General features: G+C 41.1%; 1 protein-coding gene across 1 annotated transcript in view; it reads left to right on the top strand.

The window, feature by feature from the left end:
* The window catches only part of LOC129767582 (uncharacterized), a 149031-nt gene that overhangs the window by 72840 nt on the left and 49443 nt on the right, over positions 1 to 26748 (top strand). The window contains exons 2-3 of the mRNA XM_055768622.1: positions 20087 to 20249; positions 20401 to 20532. Coding sequence (XP_055624597.1) covers positions 20087 to 20249; positions 20401 to 20532 — 295 coding nt within the window. The remainder of the gene's footprint in view (positions 1 to 20086; positions 20250 to 20400; positions 20533 to 26748) is intronic.

Raw genomic sequence — 26748 nt, 5'->3', positions numbered from 1 at the left:
AGGCAATTTGAAAGAAAAAAGGAATTATCGATACGGGATTGCGCAAAAAAGTGTGGAACATCAATCGGTATGGTTCAACATGCCAAAGAACGTAACTCACTGAAGGCATATAGAAAGCAAAAATGTCCCAAACGCAGCCAAATTCAGGCAAGTTCCGTGAAAACCCGTGCCCGTAAGCTTTACGATGGGATTTTAAGCAAACGCGAACTGTGCATCGTCATGGATGATGAAACCTACGTCAAACTGGACTACAAAACTCTTCCTGGGGCACAGTTTTACACTGTAAAGCAAGGAACAGATGTCCCGAACGCGGAGAAGTCAATTTTTTGCGAAAAATTCGGTAAGAAAGTGCTGGTTTGGCAAGCTGTTTGTCAATGTGGCATGAAATCATCTCCTTTCTTCACTCTCGGGAATATGAATGGTGAAATTTACCGGAAAGAATGTCTCCAAAAGCGTGTGTTACCGCTCATCCGAAAGCACACTGGTCCGACACTATTTTGGCCTGATTTGGCATCATGCCACTATGCACGTTTGACCTTGGATTGGTATCGCGAGAATAATGTCGATTTTGTGGAAAAGGAGATGAATCCTCCAAATTGTCCGCAAATAAGACCTATTGAAAAATTTTGGGCTTTGATGAAGGGACGACTGCGGAAGAAGGACAAGGCAGCCGATGACCTTGAGCAGTTGAAAAAGGATTGGATAAATGTGAGCAAACAAGTCGATGAGACGGTTGTCCAGAACCTAATGAGGGACATCAAGAAGCAGGTGCGATCATTGGCGCGAAAATCAGAATCTTGATTATTTTTTACTGTTACTCCTTTCTTTCATTCATAAGATACAATATTTTGATATCAGAACTGAAAAATAAATGCAATATTTGAAATAAAGCTGTGTTTTGAGCGTACCCATAATTAACGATACGGTCCTTAATTGATCTCTTCGGTGTTTGTGTTTGGGTGCGAGTTGATCCGTTGAATCGAAAAGCCTTGAGAAGGGCTGATAATCTTTCGGAATGGTCGTAGATAAAAAAGATGACAGAAATAGTAGCTCTAAAGTATATATGTTTTCTTTCGTCTGCAACTGCTTATTCTTCTCATGCGGCTACTGCTTCTTCTTGTTGTTCTTTCCTACGATGCTGTCGACGCGATGGTCGGTTGAAGATTGGCGATTTTCGGGCAGCGCGTCAAGAAACGAATTCAGTCTGAGTCTGATTCAGTCATTTTAATATGCCACGAAGTTCATTTTATATTTTTTAATATTTTTTTAAAAATAAAATGAACACGGACAAAGTAAGAGCAGAGAGCAACGAAATGGCCCGAATGATTCTTGATTTACATTGACAGAGAAACTGCTGGAAAAAGCAAAAACGCCAGTTCATGGTTTCATAGTCCCTTAGCAATTTTCAATTTAATATGATTTGCCTAGCCCTGGTAACAACTATTGAATTCAGCTTACATTGTTATTAGGCAATGCGTAGAACGCATTTCATTAGCCGATACGAGGTAATGAAGAAACCTGACAGCAAATCTGATGACCTCAATTTGTTTTACTTTAACACGTTGAGTGCCACGGTTTCATAGCGATTCGATGGACATTTTAGGACGTATTAGAACCATCATTTTTTATCGTAGTGGAAGGTATTTCTGTTCATAAGGGAAAGCTCATAAGCTTATATGCTTATATTGTTCACCTTTTTATAATATGCCCGATGGCCGACGGGGCCAAAACGAAAATTCGGTGTTAGTCACCGGTAACTGACGTGGCAGTCAACGTGTTAACTTATTTTGCCTTAATTTCGGGAGAACGAAAAGCCACTGGGTATCAAATCAGCACAGTGATTCAGGGCTTGGTAACTCGTAATTCGATAGACATGCCAGATTGTGATATTCGGATCGAATTTGGCGGATTTAGGCCAACAAATTCCTCAAAACTCTGTGATAAAATTTTCTAAAAACCGCTTGGTCACATGAAACGAACTCTTCATAAACATTAGTTTGATGGAGTTTATAATGAGGCGAACAATATTTTGTTCAGTAGTACAGTATATGAAATAGGATAAAATAGGATGGAAAATCGGAATAGTTGAAAAGATTATAATCAAAAAATTGTTAAACCATATTTTATTGCCACCCCCACAGTTGTACCTTATTTATTCCATTGAATAGACGAATTCTAAATCTCCTCAACTTCCGACTTCATTTGAACAAACATGAGCAGACTATCGATTTGATACAGTGGCCTAAATATTGTTGTGTCATTGATTGTCCCAATGGCAAACAGCATGATATCCGGGATCAGTCCTTCAATAATAAATTAGAATACCGCACGTATTGTTCTCGTTTACTGCACATTCAATCATTGAAAATCGTTTATTATAAATCATTTATTCCAATCATAACAGACGTTAACCTGACACACACACACACACCTTTATTTTCGATCCATTATGCAACACCTCTTGTCTTAAGCGGACGATGATGCCGATGCTGTCAAGATAAGCGCGAAGTACAAACATCGCTGGGTCCGTTGGCCATAAATCATTCCACGCAATTTCCCATGCCAACAGTGAGGAGGGCAATCATAAATCCTCATTATCGATGCCACGCGATGCGGGGCAGCGAAAGAACTTAACAGGCGTGTAAGTGACGAACCTGACCCGATTGGCTCCGGCAGCCCTCGGCTGATTAGGGTCCGTGATACGCTGTAATCAATGCGCGTTCCCGTGCAATCGTTTGATCTCCTTGCTTCGGTCACTTTCAAAGATGTGAATCATTTGAATTTAGTGGACAACGAGCAACATCGGAGAGTTGCACAACAGCTCACTGCGGATTCGCCCATTCGCGTGGCTCTGTGCCACTTCCGCTCTCATTTGCGAGTCGAATGGCGAAGAAAGCGAAATGAAATGTCATAAAATAATCGTAAACTAGGCGGAAAAAGTGGTATTTTCGAACGCCACCGCCAGCGACCCAGCGACGTTGTGATACGTAATCCGTGTGAAAAAATAAATTAACATATCACCGGGTGGCGATGGTGGAATGGTAATCAAGTTGGGCGTTGATGGCATCATCGCGAGCCGCCATTCGGTCAATCACCCGCACCGTACCTCGCGAGCCGTTGGTGCATCTTCATCGAGCGAGAGAGGTGAGATAGCGGCGGAAAGTAAATGATTGCATCGCGCGTTCATGAAAGCTGGTACCCTCCCATAAACTGTTGCCTATTTGCTGCTCTGGACTTGATGCCCATATCCCGAATTGGGTCAGATGAGATTGGTGAGATAGTGGACTGGTTGAAAAAATAATACCTCGGGAAAACAGTTAACTTGCCGTTTCGCTGGCGATCGCTCCCGAGACGCTCTAAGTTATTATTGGTAATCAGTCTCGCGATTGGGGAAGGTTCTGCATGCTTTTTCGATTCGTGTTTCGATCGAATCTGCAATGCTTTCTGCAAATTTTCGTGAGTTGTTTTAGATCATACGTGATAGAGTCCGTCGTGAGGTTATTTAATAAATAGTGCACATTTGGATCTCTTTCGCGTTAGCAGTACCAACACCAACACCAACGAAGAGGGGTTCCGTTTAGTAGTTAGTTGGAAAGGTGGATTTCCATTTTTCTTTTCCTGACTGGCGGCTTAAGGGGGTATTCTAGTGTAGAGTTACGAATTTCGGACGATTTTTCGAGCTCCAAAGAAAACAAAGAATACTCTTACTACCCATTATATCATTATTTATTTATCTATCTTTTAACAATAAAACAAAAATAAAACGGAATAAAAATATTCGTAATTAAAATAGTTACAAGCTGATGAACCAAGGGGGTTCAAGAAAAAGTTGTTCCATGGCGTTCACGATTCCAGCCCTTCTGGTTATCAAAAAATCGAACATATCTGAATCAGTAATAATGCCGCTATCGCCTGAACCTCGGACAAGTCAAAAAACATGTTTTTTGGCTGGTTAATCGTATTAGTTCTTCGTATTCGTTCTAAGTGTAGATTGTTGGTAGCAATCCGACAACTCCGACAATGCCTTATTATTCCTCATTAATTGTCGGTCAGTTCACCATGAATTGCAGTATGGTAGTAGAATACTTAGCTTAGTAAAATAAAATATCCTAGCAAGAATTGCTGGAAGTATCGTGCTGAACACTAATAAATGTAGTAACGTAGTACAATAAATTTAAGTTGTTTGTGAATCTAAATGTGTGTTCAGAATATATGTCTGTGAAATAGTATCCAGTGTACTTGTTCCGATATACCGTGGTAGCATTCAAATGCTGCGATTATGGTTCAGTAAACCCTGGTCCTGACTGCTACCATTCCTGCACGCACGCAACGAAATCTGTAATCTAAAACACAACGTAGGGTGTGCGACAACATAAAATTTTGGTGCCGTGACCAGGATTTCCACATCGCAGACGGATCACGACAATTGTGTTATTCAGTTAATATCACATAATTGATTGACGCCATCATTGGCTATGTTTCAATACATCATTATCCATTAAACCAAGGACGCCATCACTGGAAACTCAAATTGAATGCAGCATATTCAGTGCCACCACCAACTGAAAGCAGTTTATTGTATGCAAGGCATTTTGAATTTTTATAGCAGGTAATTACCTGTCCAATATCTGCTGATAGTTCCACAGGTATGAGTTAGACACCTTTTCTATATTTGCACGCATATTTCTTCGCCGCCTGATTACTCCGGAGCCTTCACAAGTAGAGGAGCAGCTTTCTATCATTCATAAACGGAACAAGGATACACCGAAGGTTGCATCTTACAGCATTTTTAATTTCAAGGCTCAATTTGCCTTGGAATAGGTGAGTACCATTCCAAGTGCAAATACCTTTTCTCGTTGGATCTACCGTGGTGCTTTTTGCAGAAATTTCAATCGACATTGACCTCCGTTCGCGTTTTATCATGAGTACTGCAGGAGAAATCAATCAACTGATCTCACGGAGAACATCGCTTCTAGCTAGTCTGGGTCGGGCGGAGAACTTTCTGGCCGAGTTCGACTCACAGCGGGATCAAATACAGCTACATGTGCGTCTTGAGCGGCTGGAAAAATTGTGGGACGATCTCGAAAGTACACAAGATCAGTTGGAAGAGATAGAGACAACTGATGAAGGTAGGAAAATGCAGGAGAAAATTCGGGCTAATTTTGAACCTCGACTCTTCATAATAAAGGCAAATTTAGCTTCCAAGCTTTCTTCGTTAGTCACTGATGCTCGTCTACCTCAACCAACGTACACAAACTCCACTCTCTCTGGCATAAAATTACCGACAATAACGCTCCCTGAATTTGATGGGGATTACATGCAATGGCTTACGTTTCATGATACCTTCTTGGCATTAATACATTCCAATTCTGAAGTTCCACCAATTCAAAAATTTCACTATTTGAAAGCAGCTGTCAAAGGAGAGGCTGCTCTGTCTATTGAGTCCATTGCTATTAGCTCTGCAAACTACGAATTAGCTTGGCAAACATTAAAAGATCGATACGCAAATGAGTACCTTTTGAAGAAACGACATTTGCATGCTCTGTTTGATATTCAAGGCATTAAAAGGGAAACGGCAGCTACGCTCCACGGATTGGTGGATGAATTTGATCGTCATGTCAAAACATTGCATCAGCTAGGTGAACCAATAAATGCTTGGAGCACTATACTTGAACACCTGTTATGCACACGCTTACCTGACGATTCGCTAAAGGCTTGGGAAGATCATGCATCGAAAACAGATAATCCAGATTACGATAGCTTGATTGTGTTCCTGCAACGTAGAACTTGTGTCCTCGAATCTATATCGGTAAACCATAACACTGCATCCACAAGTTTCAATACATCCGGCCAATCAACGAGAAAACTTCCGCATCTTCGCTTGTCATCATACACCTCTACAACGGATTCGAACAATCAATGTCCAGCATGTGATCAACCACATCCATTGATAAAGTGTCCAAAATTCTACCGTTTTTCTGCTACTGAGCGAGAGCAGCTGGTCATGTCGAAGCGACTTTGTCACAACTGTTTACGTAGAGATCACATTGCTCGCAACTGCTCTTCGAACTTCAACTGCAAACAATGCAACCGTCGTCATCACACACTTCTGCATTCTGCAAACAATGCCCTTGTGGCTAGTAATGTAACCGACATTTCGTACGGCCCAGCGCCACCCGAAACTAGTCAATTTAGAGAGTTAGAGGAAATTCAAAGTCAAACTTCGGTCGCTGCCACCAAGAGTTTGCCAAGTTTCGAAACAAGTGTATCACTCCAGCAACCTTTCGAAAATGTTTTCCTACTCACCGCCGTAGTACAAATTGTTGACGCATATGGACAAGCGCGTGCTCTTTTAGATAGTGCTTCACAGCCAAACCTTATGACAGATCGCATGGCAAGAATTTTAAATTTGAAACGAAACAACGTGAATATAACCGTACAAGGCGCAGGCAAACTTTCCCAAGTAATCCGGGAGTCAGTTTTTGCAGAAGTAAGGTCAAGAAAAGAAGGCTTCTCTTGTGGAATTGATTTTCTTGTGATGGATCATGTCACCGCTGATTTGCCAGCGCATCATGTAGAAACAACTGGTTGGAAGATTCCTACTGATCTTTTTCTCGCCGACCCTGCTTTCAACAAATGACAACCGATTGATCTCGTCCTAGGAGCTAAGCATTTTTATTCCTTCTTCCCTGGTGCAGCTCGAATTCACTTGAAGGAAAAGCTACCATTGTTGATAGACAGCGTTTTTGGTTGGATTGTAGCAGGTTCAGATTGTTCTGCTTCGCCATCGCAACACTCCACAGTCTCGAGTTATAGCGTCGTAGCGGTAGCAGCCTCTTTAGAGCAAAGCATCGAGCGTTTCTGGAAAACTGAAGAGTTAGTCGTTAAAGATAACTATTCCATTGAAGAAAGACAATGTGAGACACTATAGCAATCTACTGTAACGAGAAACAACGATGGGCGCTATATGGTTCGTCTTCCTAAGCGACCAGACTTTGAAATCATGCTAGGTGAATCAAAGCAAAATGCCATTCGACGATTCGAACTTTTGGAAAAAAAATTGGAACGAAATCCAGAAATTAAGAAAGAATATCACGAATTTATGCGTGAGTATATCTCTCTTGGTCATATGAAACTAGTCAAGAGTAGCGACGAAAATAATAAGCATTTTACCTGCCTCACCATCCGGTTATAAAAGAGACAAGCTCAACAACTAAACTACGAGTCGTGTTCGACGGATCAGCCAAATGTTCCACTGGATTTTCGCTTAATGACTCTCTTTGTGTGGGACCTGTTATCCAAGATGAGTTGATCACGCTTGTACTGCGCTTCCGAAAACACCAGATTGCTCTTGTTGCTGACATCGCCAAGATGTATCGGCAAATACTGCCGATGACACCCGCTTCCAACGAATTTATTGGCGATTTTCTACCCAAGCTACAATACAACCCTATGAACTCCAAACGGTAACATACGGGTTAGCACCGTCTTCCTTCCTCGCCACAAGAACTCTTGTACAACTAGCTACTGATGAAGGGAAATCGTATCCTCTAGGAGGTCCAGCATTACGTAATAATTTTTATATGGACGATTTTATCGGTGGTGCTGAAACTATAGAAAAGGCTATCCAATTACGAAAAGAATTAACGGAATTGCTTGCTAAAGGAGGTTTTGTGCTACGCAAATGGTCATCCAATCGACTGGAGGTACTGCAAGGACTAGATAAAGACGCCATTGGGACTCAATCCGCTTTGCATTTTCATCCAAATGAAACTATAAAAACATTGGGTATAAGCTGGGAACCCGAAAACGACTTTCTGCGATTTTCATCTCACGTATATGAAACCGATCAGCCAACCACAAAACGATCAATATTATCATCAATTGCAAAACTGTTCGACCCATTAGGACTCATTGCTCCCATCATCGTCAAAGCTAAAATTATGATGCAAGAGTTGTGGTTACTCACCTGTGAATGGGACGAACCTGTACCTGAATCCATGAGCGAAAGGTGGAGGAAATATTATAAACAACTACCCCGCATTTCCGACTATCAAGTAGACCGATACGCCTTTCTTCCGAATTCAGTGATTCAACTTCACACGTTCGCCGATGCATCTGAATCTGCATACGGTGCATGTACTTACGCTCGCTCTGAGGACAATAAAGGTAAAGTGAAGGTGCAGTTGCTAGCCTCCAAATCCAGAGTAGCCCCGTTAAAACGACTTAGTTTGGTCCGACTAGAACTATGCGCAGCAGTTCTCGCTGCCCACTTGCACAACTGCATAAAAACCGCTATTGATCTCGACGTGACTAAATCCTACTTTTGGTCGGATTCAGCTGTTACTCTGCAGTGGCTGCAATCACCTCCTAATGTCTGGAAAACATTTGTAGCCAACCGAGTTTCGGAGATCCAGCACTTCACACACGGTGATCATTGGAATCATGTATCTGGGAAAGAGAATCCTGCTGACTTAGTGTCACGAGGAATGCTGGTAGAAGATTTTCTTAAAAGACGATTGTGGACTCACGGACCATGCTGGTTGTCACTTCCACCAAAGGAGTGGCCGATTTCTAACCCGCCGAATGTAGCTGAAAACCAATTGGAAATGAGAAATATTGTTGCGACCATACAAACTTCACCGTCTGTTCATCCTTGGTTCTTACGCTGGTCTTCATATAACCGACTTATTCATGTAATCAGCTACTGTATCCGGTTCGTAAATAATGTTCGCGCAAAGTCTCGGACTGATCGATCACCATCCAAACCAAATTGCCTGTCACTTACCGTTCCTGAGTTGCTAAAAGCAAAAGCTTTACTAATTTGCCTCGCTCAACATGATTCATTCCGTGCCGAAATAGATAGTTTGATGAAAAATATGCCAATACCAAAAAAGTCCAGTATGCGTAAAATGAGCCCCTTCCTGGATTCAGAGAGAGTGTTGAGAGTGGGTGGACGTTTGAACATGTCAGACTTGCCTTTTCAAGCCAAGCATCCAGCCATATTACCTGCCTTTCACCCATTAACACGATTGTTAGCACAACACTTCCACATCAAAACCCTTCATGGCGGCGGGCGTTTGCTTCTAACCGCAATGAGAGAAGAGTACTGGCCACTACAAGGCCGTAGACTCGCCCGGAGTACTGTCCGTAACTGCTTCCGTTGTACCCGTCTAAACCCTATACCTCTTGAACAACAAATTGGCCAGCTGCCTGCCCAGAGAATAATGTCAAGTAGACCATTTAACGTTACCGGAATAGATTACGCCGGACCGCTGTACCTGAAACCCACGCACAGACGCGCTGCCCCTGCAAAGGCTTATATATGCGTCTTTATATGCTTCACCACGAAAGCGGTTCACCTTGAACTGGTTGGAGATTTGTCAACCCAAGCATTTATCGGTTGTCTGCGAAGATTTGTTGCCAGACGCGGTCGCCCGTCTCACTTTCATTCGGATAATGGTAAGAATTTTGTCGGCGCAAAGAACCAACTAAAGGAATTGTTTTACTTGCTACAAAATGCGGAAGAACAACAAAGAATTAGTTCCGCCTGTGCCGATGAAAACATCACCTGGCATCTTATTCCCCCTAGGGCGAAGAACTTTGGTGGTTTGTGGGAAGCGGCAGTGAAGGTTGCGAAAAAACACTTATTTCGCCAACTTGGATCCACCCGTATTTCCTTCGAGAATATGTGTACGGTGCTCACGCAAATTGAGTCTCAAATGAACTCTCGACCGCTATTGCCGATGACTGAAGAGCCAGATGACTTAGCGGCGCTCACTCCTACTCACTTCCTAATCGGAACTTCGATGAATACACTGCCCGACCCAGATCTCAGCCACCTACCGATGAATAAACTCGATCAATACCAAAGTCTCCAACTGCATACACAAAAGTTTTGGAAACACTGGCAACGAGAATATCTTCAAGAACTTCAAAAAGATACCAAATGCCGTGGACGTAACAATCAAATTATACCTGGTAAACTAGTTATACTCATCGATGACCTGCAACCTCCAATTCGCTGGCCTTTGGCTCGCATAGTGTCAACTCATCCCGTCTCCGATGGAATCACTAGAGTCGTTTCGCTGCAGACCGCAAGAGGACTTATTACACGACCTGTCTCTAAAATATGCCTGCTGCCATATGCTATGGAAACTCCTGTGGCAGATTCGTTGAACTGCATCAGCAACATGGTTTTAGATAGATAGAAGCGAGCTTTGAATGTCCTTCAGACAGACAAGTAAACAAGAGATTGTTGTTTGTTTTTGTTGAATGTAACTATTCAAGGCGACGGGTATGGATAATCGTATTAGTTCTAAATGTAGATTTTTGGTAGCAATCCGACAACTCCGACAACTCTGACAATGCCTTATTATTCCTCATTAATTGTCGGTCAGTTCACCATGAACTGCAGTATGGTAGTAGAATACTTAGCTTAGTAAAATAAAATATCCTAGCCATTCTTGCTGGAAGTATCGTGCTGAACACTAATAAATGTAGTAACGTAGTACAATAAATTTAAGTTGTTTGTGAATCTAAATGTGTGTTCAGAATATATGTCTGTGAAATAGTATCCAGTGTACTTGTTCCGATATACCGTGGTAGCATTCAAATGCTGCGATTATGGTTCAGTAAACCCTGGTCCTGACTGCTACCATTCCTGCACGCACGCAACGAAATCTGTAATCTAAAACACAACGTAGGGTGTGCGACAACATTGGCAAAGTGGTAGCCGTTTGAAGAAAAAAAAAATGCCGTTCTTTAGGTTTTTTATTACGATTTTTTTAAAATAGTAAAACTTAAAACGTATGATTTTTTATTGGTTCATGCGATAGAGAGACGCTTACAGATTATATTCATAATAATTTGGATTGAATCGGTTCATTGGAACTTGGGATATCGTGTACGCCAGTTAAAAAAAAAAATAGTTTCGAGAAAACTTGTTCGAAGTTAATCCTTATGTCCGTACTAGATTAGATACCGCATCAATAAATTGAATATTACTCTGAAAATAATGGAATTTTCGAAAAGTTCTTTCAAGTTTATATTCTTCAAAGCCTAAGCTTAAGAAATATGAAGATTTTGGTTTTTTATATTTTTCAAATTTCTAAACTAGACTCGGGCTATGACATTGCATCATGCGGTGAACCGACATACTGGCCAGAGGATCTCGCACGACTTCCGGACCTGCTAGATTTCGCTGTCACAAAAAATATTTATAGTAAACGAATTCGATCGAAGCTTCTTCTGGACTTATCATCTGATCACTCACCAATACCCCTGGAATACTTCATAGAAAAGGAAGTGAAGCACACGACATCTAATCTCACTAAATTTTCAACGAACTGGACAAAATATAAGACATATATCTCCTCTAACATTCTCGATCTACCTCTGGATAAAGAACATCATATCGAGGACGAAGTTAACCAGCTCAGTGTACTCATGAAGAATGCTGCGAAGATGGCTACCCCACCTCTGAAGACCCAGAAACACAAAAAAAAATAGTGCTGCCCCCCACACAAAAGCAGCAGTTGCAGAAAAGCGACGACTAAGACGTATCTGGCAAAATAAACGATCGCCAGAATCTAAAAACCAATTCAATATGGCACAACGTAAATTGAGAAAGATATTACAAGACAAAAAAGATGAAAAATTCCATAATTACTTAACTGAATTGTCGCCAAATCAAGATACTAATTACTCACTATGGAAGGCAACTAAGAACCTAAAACAACCTCAGTTACAGATCCCGCCGTTTAGAATGCCCTCTGGTAATTTGGCTGGTATCTGGCCTAGCAATTAAACATCTCGCGAGAATCTTCAACGCAATGACCTATACAGGATATTTCCCAAAAGCATGGGAAATTTCGACCATCATTATGATTCCTAAGCCAGGGAAAGACGCACAGAAAGTGGAATCTCATAGACCTATCAGCATCCTTCCAATCTTCTCAAAAGTGTTCGAGAAAATTATCCTAATAAAATCAGCGCCCAAGATTAAAATATTAATCCCGAATCATCAATTCGGATTCCGAGCAAAACATGGCGCTATTGAACAATTGCATCGATTAATAGAAAAAATTCTTAAAGTATATGAAGGCCGCGGTTATTGCTCAGCGCTTTTTCTTGATGTAGCTCAAGCATTCGATAAAGTCTGGCACGAAGGACTGCTCTATAAAATTAAAAATATGCTACCACAAGTATATGAAATTATGCGTTCTTACCTACTGGGAAGAAAGTTTCATGTTCGGTATAACCAAATTCTATCAACATAGCAATTCTCTATCTCATCTACACAGCTGATCTCCCGACCGCGCGGAACTTATTGACTACAACATTCGCAGATGACACAGCTATTCTTAGCAGTCACAAAAACAGAACGATCGCTTCACGGGATCTTCAGGAACACATAAAGGCCGTGGAAAAGTGGCTTCAAAATGGAGAATTAAAGTAAATGAAATAAAATGTGTCTACGTTACGTTCACGCTTAATCAGAACATATGTCCACAAATCAAGCAGTACCTCAATCGACTGAAATTAAATATCGCGGTGTACACCTAGACCGCCGTCTAATCTGCAAGAAACACATAGAAGCAAAGAAAATGCAATTGAAATTGCGAGCAAATCAAATACATTGGCTAATCGGGAGGAAGTCGAAATTAAAACTAGAGTTCAAACTACTTCTATACAAATCCATGGTGAAGCCTATTTGGCATTATGGCTGTCAACTTTGGCAAACAGCTTCAGCAAATAATATCGGAATCATCGAAAGAGTACAAAATAAACTGCTAAGACAAATTACTGGCGCCCCTTGGTACATCCGCAATAGTGTCATACATCGAGACTTAGGGATGGCGACGGTTAAAGAAGAACTTCATAAAACGAGGAGGAAATATGCGGAAAAGGTGAAGAATCATCCAAATCCACTAGCAAGGCGACTCGGTCGACCTATGGTAACACGCCTGAAGAAAAAACGTTAATTATTTGAACGTGGTCAAACGTTAGTGTTGTGCAAACATGGGAAATTTTAACTGTAAGAATTAATAACAAACGTAATACTTTATTATGTTAGAACTAAATGCATAACCAAATATTTGCACATCATGGAAGAATGTAGAATGTATGTATGAAAAAAATCGGTCTATAATAGAGAAGACATAGATAAGTAAATCGTTAAATAGAATATATATTTTGTATTTCTTGCAATTGTAAATGTTGACCCCTTCGAATCATAATTTATTACAGTATTGCTTTCTAAATTCTTTTTTGAATACACAAGAAATAAGAATAGGTTTTGAGAGAGGAAATTCGTTTAAACGCGCTTTAGTTTTTATTCCACGAAAACAATTATTTAGCTAAAATTTTAAGTGAAAACAAAAGTCAAGATTTAGTTTGCTTTTCGTTCTTGCGAAGTTTCGAAAATTCTGTTCGACATGGAATCAACGAGATTTTCAAGCGTTGTGGATTCACTCACAGCAGCTTCTAGTTCCCGAACTGTTTCGTACTACCTTCCACCGCTGAACACATGCCGTTCAAGAATTCCACAATGGTTCTCAATTGGATTTAGAACTGCACTACGTGCTGGTCAGTCCAAGACCTTGATGTCTCGCTCCGAAAAGCACTGCATACTTCTCTTACTGACATGGATGGCTGCATTGTCTTGCTGAAAAGTGAAGTCTCTAGTCATAAAATTTCACGGTAAATGGTACCAGAACGTCTTTCAGTAATTCCACGCACTTTTCTCAGCTCATCCTGTTTGAAATTTTAGCAAGAAGGGTTTTTCCATGACGTGAAAACTACCTCAAATCATGAGTGTTCCGCCTCCAAGGTTTCGACTCAGCTTGACCTCGGGTTCCTTCCTGAAATCATACCAATAGTTAACACAACAATCAGAACTTCTTTTCATCCGAAAATACAACGGTATCCCATTCATTTCGCCATACCATATGCTTTTTGGCGAAATTCAATCGAGTCTGAATATGTGCTGGAGTACGATTAGGTTTCTTGGCCTTTTAATGTAATTTAAGTAACCAGATCCCCGCAATATCTGTGCAATTCGCTTATTGGCAAAAGAGAGTCCAAAGACGGTTAATCCTCATATACTCGCGCTAACGGTCTGACAGACCGAGAATCAATGAGGCGAATTAAATGATTTAAATGACAATTAAAACTGAATTCCGGAAAGTTCCAGAATTCGATTCCTGTCACGATTGCATGTTTGGTACACATTTAGAATTGATGTTGCGGATCTGTTTACTGAATCTGTTACTGTAATCTTCCTATTCCCTGGATACTTATACCAGTTTTCTTTAGTTCACGAACAACTTTTTGTCAATTTATTTTCTAGTCAATTCAAATCATGTTGACGGCGAATGTCGAAGTATTACTAGTCGAAGCGAAGCTACTGAGAGGAGAGTCGATTTTCATTTTTCATCTTCGAACTACGGAATTATTGTCGGAGAGTACAAACATTAAAGAAATTTAATGATAAAACTCTTTATCAAATTAATTTTAGGCAATACCATGTACTGTTGATTGCTTACTGTCTTGTGCATTGAAATTGAAATATTAATCTTCTTGACATAAGAAGATTTTCAGTATCTCTTAGCAAAACAACATTTTGATTGTAGATCGAAACATCTCAGAAGACGCAAAACGTCAACAAAAAATCCGAACCGAATCTATTGTGTGGTGGCGTGGGAGGCGAAAGCAATAGCATCGAAACAGCTTCAGTTTTCCACCGTAGAACACAACTCTAAAGTTGAATAATACCTTACGTCTTTTTTACCCGGAAGCAATAATTGATATCACGAAAAATGAATGATCGATTGAAAAAAATCACAAATAAGTAATTCACGATTTATCAGTCATCCAACTAGCGACCGGATGGCAGCACGGCCAGTATTCAATGGTATTTCTCAAGGCCGACTTGTTTAGTTTGTTCAAAATCGGTCTTTTTCAAGGCTAGAAGCAAATGAACTGAGAAAGCATATAACCTCTAAAACTCAAAACATCATTACACCAATAAATCCAAACACACATCTGAATTCACAGAAGCTAGCATCAGTGGGGTGCGCCCTTGGCCGAGTGGTTAGCGTCATAACTAACATACCGGGTGTTCGGGTTAGATTCCCGTTCTGGTCGGGGGAATTTTTCGTCAAAGAAATTTCGTCCGACTTGCACTGTGATCACGCGTATTCTAGAGCTTGCCACTCAGAATGCATTCAAGGCGTGTTATTTGGCATAGAAATCTCAACTAAGTACTAATACAAATGACGCAAGTAATACTACATTGAGACGGCGAAGTTCCTCTAGGAACGTTAGTGCCATTGAAGAAGAACAAGCTTCAGTCAGAAATAAATATAAAATAGAGTTTTAGAACGCATCGAATTTTCTAAAATAAATCTTTAGTTGAAAGTTTTATTGGCCCTGAAAAGGACCGATGGATTTGTGTTGTTTTGTTGGCGCAGTTGAAGATGGTTGATTCATGACTCATTCTTGTTGACTTTTTACCTCAAACCTAACGCTCCCGTTTCAAAAATTTCAAACTCACACCCAGTACAAAATATTTATATGGATATTATGCAAAAATACAAACGCACTCTTCACCAGACGATATGTAAATTGACGTGGTGCCCCCACAGAAAAAAATACGGTGCGAGATATTTCTTTCATTTTTCGTTAAAATCCAGCAAAACCACTGTGTGTTTGACATCAGCATTGAAAAAGACTGCTGTCTGGTAACTGAAGCGAGATGACAAGAATTATGATGATGATGATTTTTTGAATTATAGAGGCTTTAAAACTAATCGGTTCATTCTCCTTTAGCCTTGAAAAATACAAATTTGGATAACTAAACTAAACACTCCGGTTTGACAAAGGACAGGAGAGGACAAAGCCTAAAATAAGCTAAAATAATCCATATCTTCATTTTTACTCACTAACGTCAACAGGATTCACCCTAATGGTAGACAGCTAATCAATGTGTAAATACGTAATGCGAAATAACGTGTAATGTGTTAAACTTCATTAATCTTATCTCATGTTTCCGAGCTGATTTCTTAAGTTTTCGTGACAGTTACACATACAAAATGATAACGGGCCAGGCACTGGTCTAAGCTATATACCCGACGACCAATCAAATATAGTTATAAAGACAGATTTCGAACAAAAATTAAACGCAAGCTTAAACGATTTTTTTTCACTGTTATTAAGTGAAAAAATTGTTGGGTTTCCAAATATTATTCAAACAGTTTTGGTATGTTTCATTCGGTAAAAAATATATCCCAAAACAACAAATGTATATCTTTCAGAATTGTTGATAATTCATGTAAAAACTTTCAGAACATAGTCAAAAAAATTTTTTCTTTCGAGGTCCAGAATTCTTTCACTCTCTTCACGTGTTTTTCTCAGCTTGAGCATTTTCATTTTGTGTTAAGCAAAAAAGCCTTTTTTTCTCTAAGGTGAGCTCCATTTTAAATATTTTTTTTTTGTAATTCATTGGAAAAACTTTTATTTTATTTTAATTTTTAATGTGCACTTTCCCTGATATAATATTTCTCCGAACGAAATAAACGAAATCACAGTCACATAAATTCGAAGTCTCAGTCACGTAAATGTTTACTCCTGCGATTTGAAAACATTCGATAAAAAGTGGAACGAAGAGTTGCCAGATGATTTAAAAAAAATCTGTAAAAATATGTGAAAGTCTGTTAAAAATGTGGAAATGTCTGTAAAAGTGTGCGGATCTGTAGAAATGTCTTTTAACGTTAATTTTCATAGATTCATTGATATTTTGTACATCGCGATGCACGTAAAATTGTCTTTTGTATATTATTATAAATTTGTATATAGCATTTCGTATTATATTGCATATATACAGCCATACCATGCCAATCCAATATAGTGGTTCTCAGATTTCGATGAAAAGTGGTAGTTTTGTTCTTTATCGCAAAACATTAGATCCGTGCTTTTTTATATTTTTTCGTTAGGGTGACCATTTCCATTTTAAGGTGGTCCGAAAAATATTGTTTCCCCACTTTTTCCCAAAACATACATTTTTCAAAAATTCATAACTTCAGAACCACTGAGCCGGTTTAGATTATCGACATATCTAAATGAAGCCAATGAGCTAGCTTTTTATTACAAAATATTGAACTTCTTCACCATTTTTATTTGTATAGATAGATGGATAGAAGATATAGGAATGCGTTTTTTTTGCCTGAAAATTTATTTCCACTTTCGAACAAAGATCAACTTCGCTAGCGCAAATATCGAATGGCCTAACAACGCTCATCATGATGTAATTTTAGGTCATATGGGAATTCAATTTACCAAATTTTGCGACATTCCTTTCGAGTTTTCCGAAAAATGTTCCGATTTTGCTCTCCACTATATTGATCTACGGGAAGAGACAAATACAACAAAATAAAGAAGGCTAAAATCGGGCCATCCCTTCTTCGGGTGTTTCGCTTACGAACAGATTTGGCTTTCCATTTTTATTTATATAGATAGATATAGACTAACAGTGCGAGGTTGAAGGGATGCTCATGAACTGGGATGAAACGATCTCCGTTATCGCTTGGATGTAGTCAATCTTAATATTAGGCTGTCAAAAAAGTCCTGCGGTATTTTTTTTAAATTTTCATTTGTTTATAAAATTAGTTACAATCATCTGTTTTAAGTCAAATATGCGCCGTTTTGTTCGATGACTTGTTCCCAACGAGATGCCAACTTCATAATACCCCTGTTATAGAAGCTCGCTTCCTTATTGGCAAAAAACTCGGATAGCCAATTTTCACAGGCCTCTTTTGTGGCTAACTTCTGACTACCTAGCTCGTTCGCCATGGACAAAAACAGGTGGTAGTCACTTGGTGCAAGGTCCGGACTGTACGGCGGATGCAAAAGAACCTCTCATCCGAGCTACCGGAGCTTCTGGCGCGTCACCAAAGAAGTGTGTGGCCTGGCGTTGTCCTGATGGAAGGCAATGCGGCCTCTGTTTATCAAAGATGGCCTCCTCTTCATGAGTGCTACCTTCAAGCGGTCCAGTTGTTGGCAGTACAGGTCCGAATTGAGCGTTTGGCCATAGGGAAGCAGCTCATAATAGATTATTCCTTGACAATCCCACCAAACACACAGCAGAACCTTCCTGGCCGTTAATGAGGGCTTGGCCACCGTCTGAGCCGCTTCAGCGGGCTTCGACCGCGACCGTTTGCGCTTCACGTTGTCGTAAGTGACCTACTTTTCATCGCCAGTCACCATCCGCTTCAGAAACGGGTCGATTATGTTGCGATTCAGCAGCGATTCACATGCGTCGATACGGTCAAAGATGTTTTTTTGCGTCAACGTGTGTGGCACCCATACATCTAGCTTCTTTGTGAATCCAAGCTTCTTCAAATGGTTAATAACGGTTTGATGAGTTATCCCCAGCTCTTGGCCGATCCTACGGCTGCTACTATGCCGGTTTTTCTCGGCTAATTCAGCGATTTTGTCGCAATTTTCGACGACAGGCCTTCCGGAGCGTGGCGCATCTTCGACGACCTCTACACCAGAACGAAAACGTTGAAACCATCGTTGTGCGGTGGAAATGGAAACTGTATCGGGTCCATAAACTGCACAAATTTTATTGGCAGCTTGAGATGCATTTTTGCCTTTGTCATAGTAGTACTGTAAAATATGTCGGATTTTCTCTTTATTTTGCTCCATATTTGCGACACTATAACTCACGAACGACTTAACCAAACAAAACACTGTCAAGGACTATATTATAGCGCGCAAAAATACCTTTCCAACAAGCTATAGTATGACTCAATACAATGAATACAACTAGAACTACGCGCTTACAACGACACCTCGCGGAAATACCGCAGGACTTTTTTGACAGCCTAATATTACTCAAAGATGTTCTGTTAGGGCTTTGAGAATCAACTCATTGTCGTTTGCTCAAAAGAAACCCCTCTAGGAGAGTCAGGAAATTAAGGAAATTAGCGACGCACATTTTGCCGTCCACACGTTTGCTAAAAAATTATTCGCTTGGCGCTAAATCGGTTTAGTTGGTTTGTCGCCGGCCGTTCTTGACATTATCGAGAAATTACAATCTTTTAAGTTTTACCAATCTCATCGATAGTTCTCATAGGTTCTCGACTCTGTTCCCTCATTGTCATGAAATTTCGAAGTGTAGTATAGTAAATGCATAGTATGTATAGTAAATGAATGCAATTTTTCATTCATCGTGAAGAATCGTATCGACTCTTTCGTCTGCAATGATGTCAGGGCAAAAGTACTTATGAAATCTTAAAATACGTTGACGTGTACGAGTTATTGTTACCACTCGGCCACGAGTTATTGTATTGTTGTCGGCCACTGAGCGATACTATGCTCACGACATCACTGCGGTGGGACCTATTTTGCGAGCGTAACCACTGTGGTTACGCCGGACGACAAAGTGTTAATTAATGATTCAAAAAATAGGTCTAACGTGATGTGTATTAATATAAACTAAATATGAAAACTTTTTATGTATTAAAACTATGGAAAAATGTCATACGGTGAGTCAAATATATTTGATGTGATGAATAGAGCCTCTCATTTTTCATGAACCTTTTGAAATATTGTTATATCCAAAAGGTCTGCAAAAAAATTAAAAGTATTTTACAGATATGTCTGTAAATTTACAAACATATCTGTAAATCTGGCTTCTCTGGTGATATGAGAATTTATTGCAAGAAATCACTTGAAAAAATGCATGAATTTGCTTGAAAATGAAGTGAATTGAGTCCGCACCACTTAGGTTATAACAAAAACGAAACACCACAATACCCGTTATTCTTAGTTAAATGCTGTTCAAATATATGTACATGGATCCAGTGTTTGTATAGATAAGACAAAGAGCCTATAATGACCCAAAAAACAAGCACTGTTCCCGACTCTAAGAAATATCCCTTACTAATGCATCATAAACACGATTAGTGGGTGATTAACTGTGCCTCACCAAAGGCGTTAATTTCAACAGGTCGCACTTCTGAGAATTACCATCTAACATCACGTTGTCTTTTTCCCGTCTCGCTCTCTCTATTTCCAGGTGATGATAGCCTGCAGTCGTGCCGTCAGCTCACAGCTAGGTGACCCCTGTCAACACGATATGGACTGCACGGACAGCATCCGGGGCAGTTATTGCACCTTGGAAGGCTTCTGCGAGTGTTCCCCATTTTACGTGCGACTTAACGAGACCAAATGTTTACCATGTAAGTAATGCGTTCGTTTTATTTGTATGTGATGTAGCTTTTTTTCCGGGAACCTCTGCCAGAACTGAGCAACCCAATGGACCCGTAAATGCATCGGTAAACAGTTTTAATTGACTCGAATTTCGCGTCACTTGTCTGTCTGTTCTTCCAGCTCAACTGCTCGAAAGCGACTGCATCCTCTCCGAGCAGTGCGCCATGCGTGTGGCTAATAGTGTCTGCGTGGAGAACCGTTGTCACTGCGAGGATGGGTTTCTACAGTTTCGAAAGCACACCTGCTTATCACGTAAGTACCCTCGTTTGATGTCATATCCCTCTGAAAAGGGGGGTTTTGTATTCTACACCTATGTTTGCTAGGAGAAAATTCTTTATAATTGAAGCACTTGTGATGTGATGTTGCGTACTGAACATATTTCATAACACAGATCATTCTGAGCTTCGCGCATCCATCATTCCGCTATAAGTGGCACTTAATCATTGACTGTGGCAAGATAACCCCATTCACTTCTTGCAATCCATAAGAAGATTAACGGCCACTGTTAAGTTACTGCTATCAGCAAACCAAACGTCAGTTTCCAGGTGACCAGCGCCGGTTGCAGCCACAATCGTGACGCTGTTATTATGTTTTGTGAATTGCTGTTCGAATCGCTTCCATCAACAACTCGGTCAAATGCAACGGTTTCATGCGTAGTCCATTGAGTAGTGCTTCACACGACTACGAGAGTTCATTGTTTAGCTGCGCGTTGTTGCACTTTCATGTCACATGGGGGGTTCTGCAGTTCCGACTACAATTGGTTCATTCTGAAATGGGGTCCATTCTAGTGTGAGACAATACGAAGGTACTTCCGTTAACTGAATTCGCGAAGTAGCTGAGTGGGATTTCACCACGTGATTTTACGTTACGAAAAAGACAAATTGTGCCTCTGATTTTGTTTAATTTTTTCTATTATTATTGACTTTAAACAGTTAATTTGCCTTTGGCATTGAAAAAGACTAATTAGAAGATTGTCCGTTTAGTGAGTGGAAACGGAACCATTCGGGTACTGATACCTTCGCTAAATTGTACTGCTAGGTGGTGTGTGATAATTCCCAATTATTGATTTATTGTTTCATCTTCGTTCCCAGACGTGCGTAGATATGCTGTGAATTGTTTCGGTCATAATTTGTTCTGCGGACGCATATCCTGCTTGAAAGGACACTTTTCAACGTTCTTCATTCTATCGAATGTTTACCGGGAATTCGTATTTTTTTGTAGAATCTTCATAAAGCACGTGCTACAAATCCTTTTTTTTTTCAAACGGCCCTCATTTTGTAAAAAAATAGTTTTTTGTTGTTCGAGGTTCATACCAAAGCGGCATCGACACTGATTCAGAATCTGTTCGATATTTTCGTTTAAGATAACCAGAAGAGCTGGAATCGTGTACGCCATGGCACAATTTTTTAGGCCCTTTTACTCTTCACCAGCTTGTAACTGTTCTAATTTTGATTTTTTTCGTTTATTCTTGTTGTGTTGTTAAAAAATAATGAAACTAAGCTCTGTAAGCTCTGTAAAAATAAAACAAAGAATATTTCTACTATCCACTATATCATTATTTGTTCATCTATCTTTAAACATTAAAACAAAAATTGAACGGAGAAAAAATATTCATAACTAGAATAGTTGAGAGCTGATGAAGTGAGAGGGTTCAAAAAAAAGTTGTACCATGGCGTACACGATTCCAGCCCTTCTGGTTATCTAAAACAAAAAAAATCGAACAGATTCTGAATCAGTAAAGATACCGCTATCGCATGAACCTCGGACAAGTCAAAACATGCTTTTTGAGAAAATGGCGGCCGTTTGAAATATTTTTTTGAATAGTAAAATTCAAAAAGTATTATTTTTTATAGGTTCATGCGATAGAGAGATGCCTGCAGATTGTATCCATACAAATTCGACATGAATCGGTTCAGTAGAACTTGAGATATCGTGTACGCCTATTTGAAAAAAAAATAATTTCGAGAAAAACGCGTTTGAAGTTCATTGTCATGGCCCAATCAGGTTAGACACCGCAACACTGAAATGGCTCTAACTCGGTAAATAATAGGTTTTTCGATACGTCCTTTCTAGGGTATATTCTTGAATGTCTAAACTACAGATATATGAAGGAAAAAAAAAATTTTTTTCGAATCTCTAGACTAGAATACTGCCTTAAGTTGGTTAACATCCGTACCTCTCACGCTAAAGATCACGAGTTTAATTCTCATTCCCAATATTCTACCTTTGGAATGGATATAAAACCGTTGTCCTTTGACGAACCAACCAAAGGATTGAAATTCACTATAATACAGACGAAAAAAAAGAATGGCAATTGTTGGAGATCTTACGTTAGAACATAAGAAAAATAGTGAACCATATTTGAATTGTATAACTCAGAATCGTATCGTAATCGAAAACGTATCGTTTGAAAACAGTGACTTATGGCACTGCTCCTGCTCCGTACCTCGCCACCCGCGTGTTAAACAAATTGGCCGAGGATGAAGCCGAAAATTACCCGTTGGCTGCTGCGAAAGTGCTGAGTTCTTTCTATGTAGACGATTATCTTTCGGGAGATGACGATGAGCAACGCCTGATAGAAACAAATAATCAGCTGATAAATCTGCTTCGTTGTGGAGGATTCAATTTGCGAAAGTGGTGTAGTAATAACCCCAACATTCTCTCACACATCCCCGAATCACTTCGAGATACTCGAACAGAGTTGGAAATCAACAAGTCAGGATCGGTGAAGGCACTCGGCCTCCTCTGGCACCCCCTTCCCGATCACTTTAGTTTCAACGTTCCAAAATTTTCATCGTCGGAAACGATCACAAAACGTTTAATACTCTCAGAGATGTCGCGCCTTTTCGATCCGATGGGGTTAGTCGGAGCAGCTATCGTCAGCGCGAAGATCCTTCTGCAATTAATGTGGTCGAAAAACTTTGACTGGAACCAAGAAGTTCCAAAAGAATTTCAAGATTGGTGGATCCAATATCGGTCCGAGATTCAGACACTCGCTGTTTTAAAAATTCCTCGCCGTGTTATGGTGGATAATCCTCGGGTACTTGAATTTCACGTCTTTTCAGACGCATCCGACAAGGCCTATGGATGTTGCGTCTATCTCAAATCTATCAATTCAATGGGAGAACGCAAATGCAATTTACTCATTTCAAAGTCTCGCGTCAGCCCACTCAGCAAACTATCAACTCCTCGGCTCGAGCTTTGTGCCGCTGTGCTCGCTGCGCAACTGGCCGAGTTTGTACTGGACGCCACAAAGATTAATTGCCCAGTAACGTACTGGACGGATTCGACAATAGTACTTCACTGGCTAGCATCGTCATCATCTTCGTGGAAAGTGTTTGTGTCGAATAGAATCGCCGAAATACATCGGCTCACCCGAGGTAGTATTTGGCGCCACGTTCCAACCACCGATAACCCTGCTGATCGAGTCTCACGAGGCATTCTCCCATCTCGCTTAATTGATGACGATTTGTGGTGGCATGGACCTCCGTTCCTACTCGAGGATGAGTCAAGCTGGCCGCCGAACAATATAGCGCTCTCGCCGTTACACTTACAGGCTCGAGAGACAGAAGCCAGACAAATAGTGTCCATGATAACCACCATTACAACTTCATTGCTTTCGGAATTGATCGAACGACACTCTCTTCTTTCTCCTCTGCTACGCAAGGTCGCTTGGATTCACCGATTTAGTCACAACGCCCGCGCGAGAGAAGCCCGAAATCATCATCGTGGCCCACTTACTGCCACAGAGATTGATATCGCATTGAAAACTTTGATTAAAGTCGCTCAAAAGGAATACTTTTCGCTAGAAATCGATTTTCTAAGGAAACATCAAGGTCCTGCACGAAAGGAAATGACATTTAAATCGCCGTTGAAAAAGCTTAATCCTTTCCTCGATTCAGAAGGTTTGCTGAGGATATTTGGACGTCTACAAAATCTGGATGCTCCTTTCGATACAAAATATCCCATAATTCTTCCATCGAAAGCGCATCTAACGTTCCTGATTGCGAAGGCGACCCACTTTAGAATGCTGCATAGCGGACCTCAACTACTACTAGCCACCTTGAGACAGCGTTTTTGGCCAATCAGGGGACGAGACCTAGCTACGAAGATCGTCAGAGAGTGCATGGTTTGTTTTCGATGTAAACCCAAAAGCATCTGCCAGATCATGGGACCACTACCAGCTGTTCGTCTTACGCCTTCGCGTCCGTTCGTTAGTAGTGGCGTCGACTAAAGGGTGTGTCACATCAAATTGCATCACGGAAAAAACGCTGTAGAAATTCGCCCAGTAGACCGATCCTTTTGAAAATTTTAGACAGTAAAATAAAAACTATTAAACAACTTTTGGCATTTTCTTTTCATTCATACTTCAAGCCCAAACCCGTATGCTCACACCTTCCTCTTTACCCCGTCCATAAGGTTCTGTACAACGTCAGGTTGTAGTTTTTTTTGAACAGAAATCCATTTTCTCTTGAAGTCCGCCTCCGATTTGACAACTTTTGGGTTCTTCCGGAGGGCCTGCTTCATAATCGCCCAATATTTCTCTATTGGGCGAAGCTCCGGCGCGTTGGGCGGGTTCATTTCCTTTGGCACGAAGGTGACCCCGTTGGCTTCGTACCACTCCAACACGTCCTTTGAATAGTGGCACGAAGCGAGATCCGGCCAGAAGATGGTCGGGCCCTCGTGCTGCTTCAATAGTGGTAGTAAGCGCTTCTGTAGGCACTCCTTAAGGTAAACCTGCCCGTTTACCGTGCCGGTCATCACGAAGGGGGCGCTCCGCTTTCCGCAAGAGCAGATCGCTTGCCACACCATGTACTTTTTGGCAAACTTGGATAGTTTCTGCTTGCGAATCTCCTCCGGAACGTTGAATTTGTCCCCAGCGGAGAAGAACAACAGGCCCGGCAGCTGACGAAAGTCCGCTTTGACGTAGGTTTCGTCGCCCATTACCAGGCAATGCGGCTTCGTCAGCATTTCGGTGTACAGCTTCCGGGCTCGCGTCTTCCCCACCATGTTTTGCCTTTCGTCGCGGTTAGGAGCCTTCTGAACCTTGTATGTACGCAGGCCCTCCCGCTGCTTGGTCCGCTGGACGATTGAACTTGACAAATTCAGCTTATTGGCGACATCCCAGACCGAACATCTCGGATCACGTCTAAACTGCTTAACTACGCGCTTGTGATCTTTTTCACTGACGGAGCATCCATTTTTGCCGTTCTTCACCTTCCGGTCGATGGTTAGGTTCTCGAAGTATCGTTTTAGTACTCTGCTGACCGTGGATTGGACGATTCCCAGCATCTTACCGATGTCCCGATGTGACAACTCCGGATTCTCGAATTGAGTGCACAGGATTAATTCACGACGCTCTTTTTCGTTCGACGACATTTTTCCAAATTTACGAAAAATTGACAGTGAAGCATGGCCAACGTGATCTATACACTCTTATCTGATTATAAGCGACAGCTGAAGATATAATTCCTAAAAATTTAATTTCTACAGCGTTTTTTCCGTGATGCAATTTGATGTGACACACCCTTTATTGCGGACCGTTTTCTGTTCGTCCACCGAACCGTCGAGGTTCGTCAATGAAAATATTCGTCGCAATTTTCATTTGTATGTGGTCGAAAGCAGTGTATATTGACATGGTCTACAGTCTCACGACTACCGCCTTCGTGAACGTTCTTATTCGTTTCTTGTCGCGGCACGGTAGTGTAGCTCATATTTATTGCGATAACGCGCGGACGTTCGTCGGAGCAAACCGCGTGCTCCAGGAATATCGTCGCGAGTTCAACGCGATGCATTGCTCCGAGAAACTCGCTTCGCATTGTGCTGACAATGGAATAACCTTTCATTTCAACCCTGCACGATCACCCCACTTTGGAGGCCTATGGGAGGCCTCCGTCAAGACCTTCAAATATCACCTCTACCGTATAATGAAGGATTCGCTGCTGATCATCGATGACTTCCACACGCTCATCACCCAGATACAAGGAGTGATGAACTCTCGTCCGTTGATGCCCTTGTCCTCCGATCCGGCAGACGTGATTGCCCTAACACCTGCGCACTTTCTTGTGGGAGAGCCAATCAATTCGCTCCCGCAACCAGATTTGTGTGACTTTCCTGACAACCGTCTTAACTCATTCCAGACAATGCAGAAACGTTTCCAGCACTTCTGGAAGGCTTGGTCGCGCGACTACATCGGCCAACTGCAGAACCGCCAGAAATGGCCAGTGGTCCATCCTGATGTCGACGTAGGCACACTCGTTCTGCTGAAGAAGAAGTCAACACCACCCATGAAATGGAACCTTGGACGGGTGGAACAAATTTTCCCAGGAAAAGACGGACACGTGCGTGTGGTCCAGGTCCGGACCGCACAAGGTACTTACCGACGAGCCATTACAGAGGTGTGCCCACTCCCTATCGAGCAGCCTCGCACCCAAGACATCAGCGCTACAGTTCCTGCAGATGCACCAC

The sequence above is a fragment of the Toxorhynchites rutilus genome, chromosome 2 (genome assembly GCF_029784135.1).
Source record: "Toxorhynchites rutilus septentrionalis strain SRP chromosome 2, ASM2978413v1, whole genome shotgun sequence".
Classification (NCBI taxonomy): domain Eukaryota; kingdom Metazoa; phylum Arthropoda; class Insecta; order Diptera; family Culicidae; genus Toxorhynchites; species Toxorhynchites rutilus.
The sequence above is the reverse complement of the archived record's forward strand: the minus strand, read 5'-3'. Positions and strand labels throughout refer to the sequence as shown.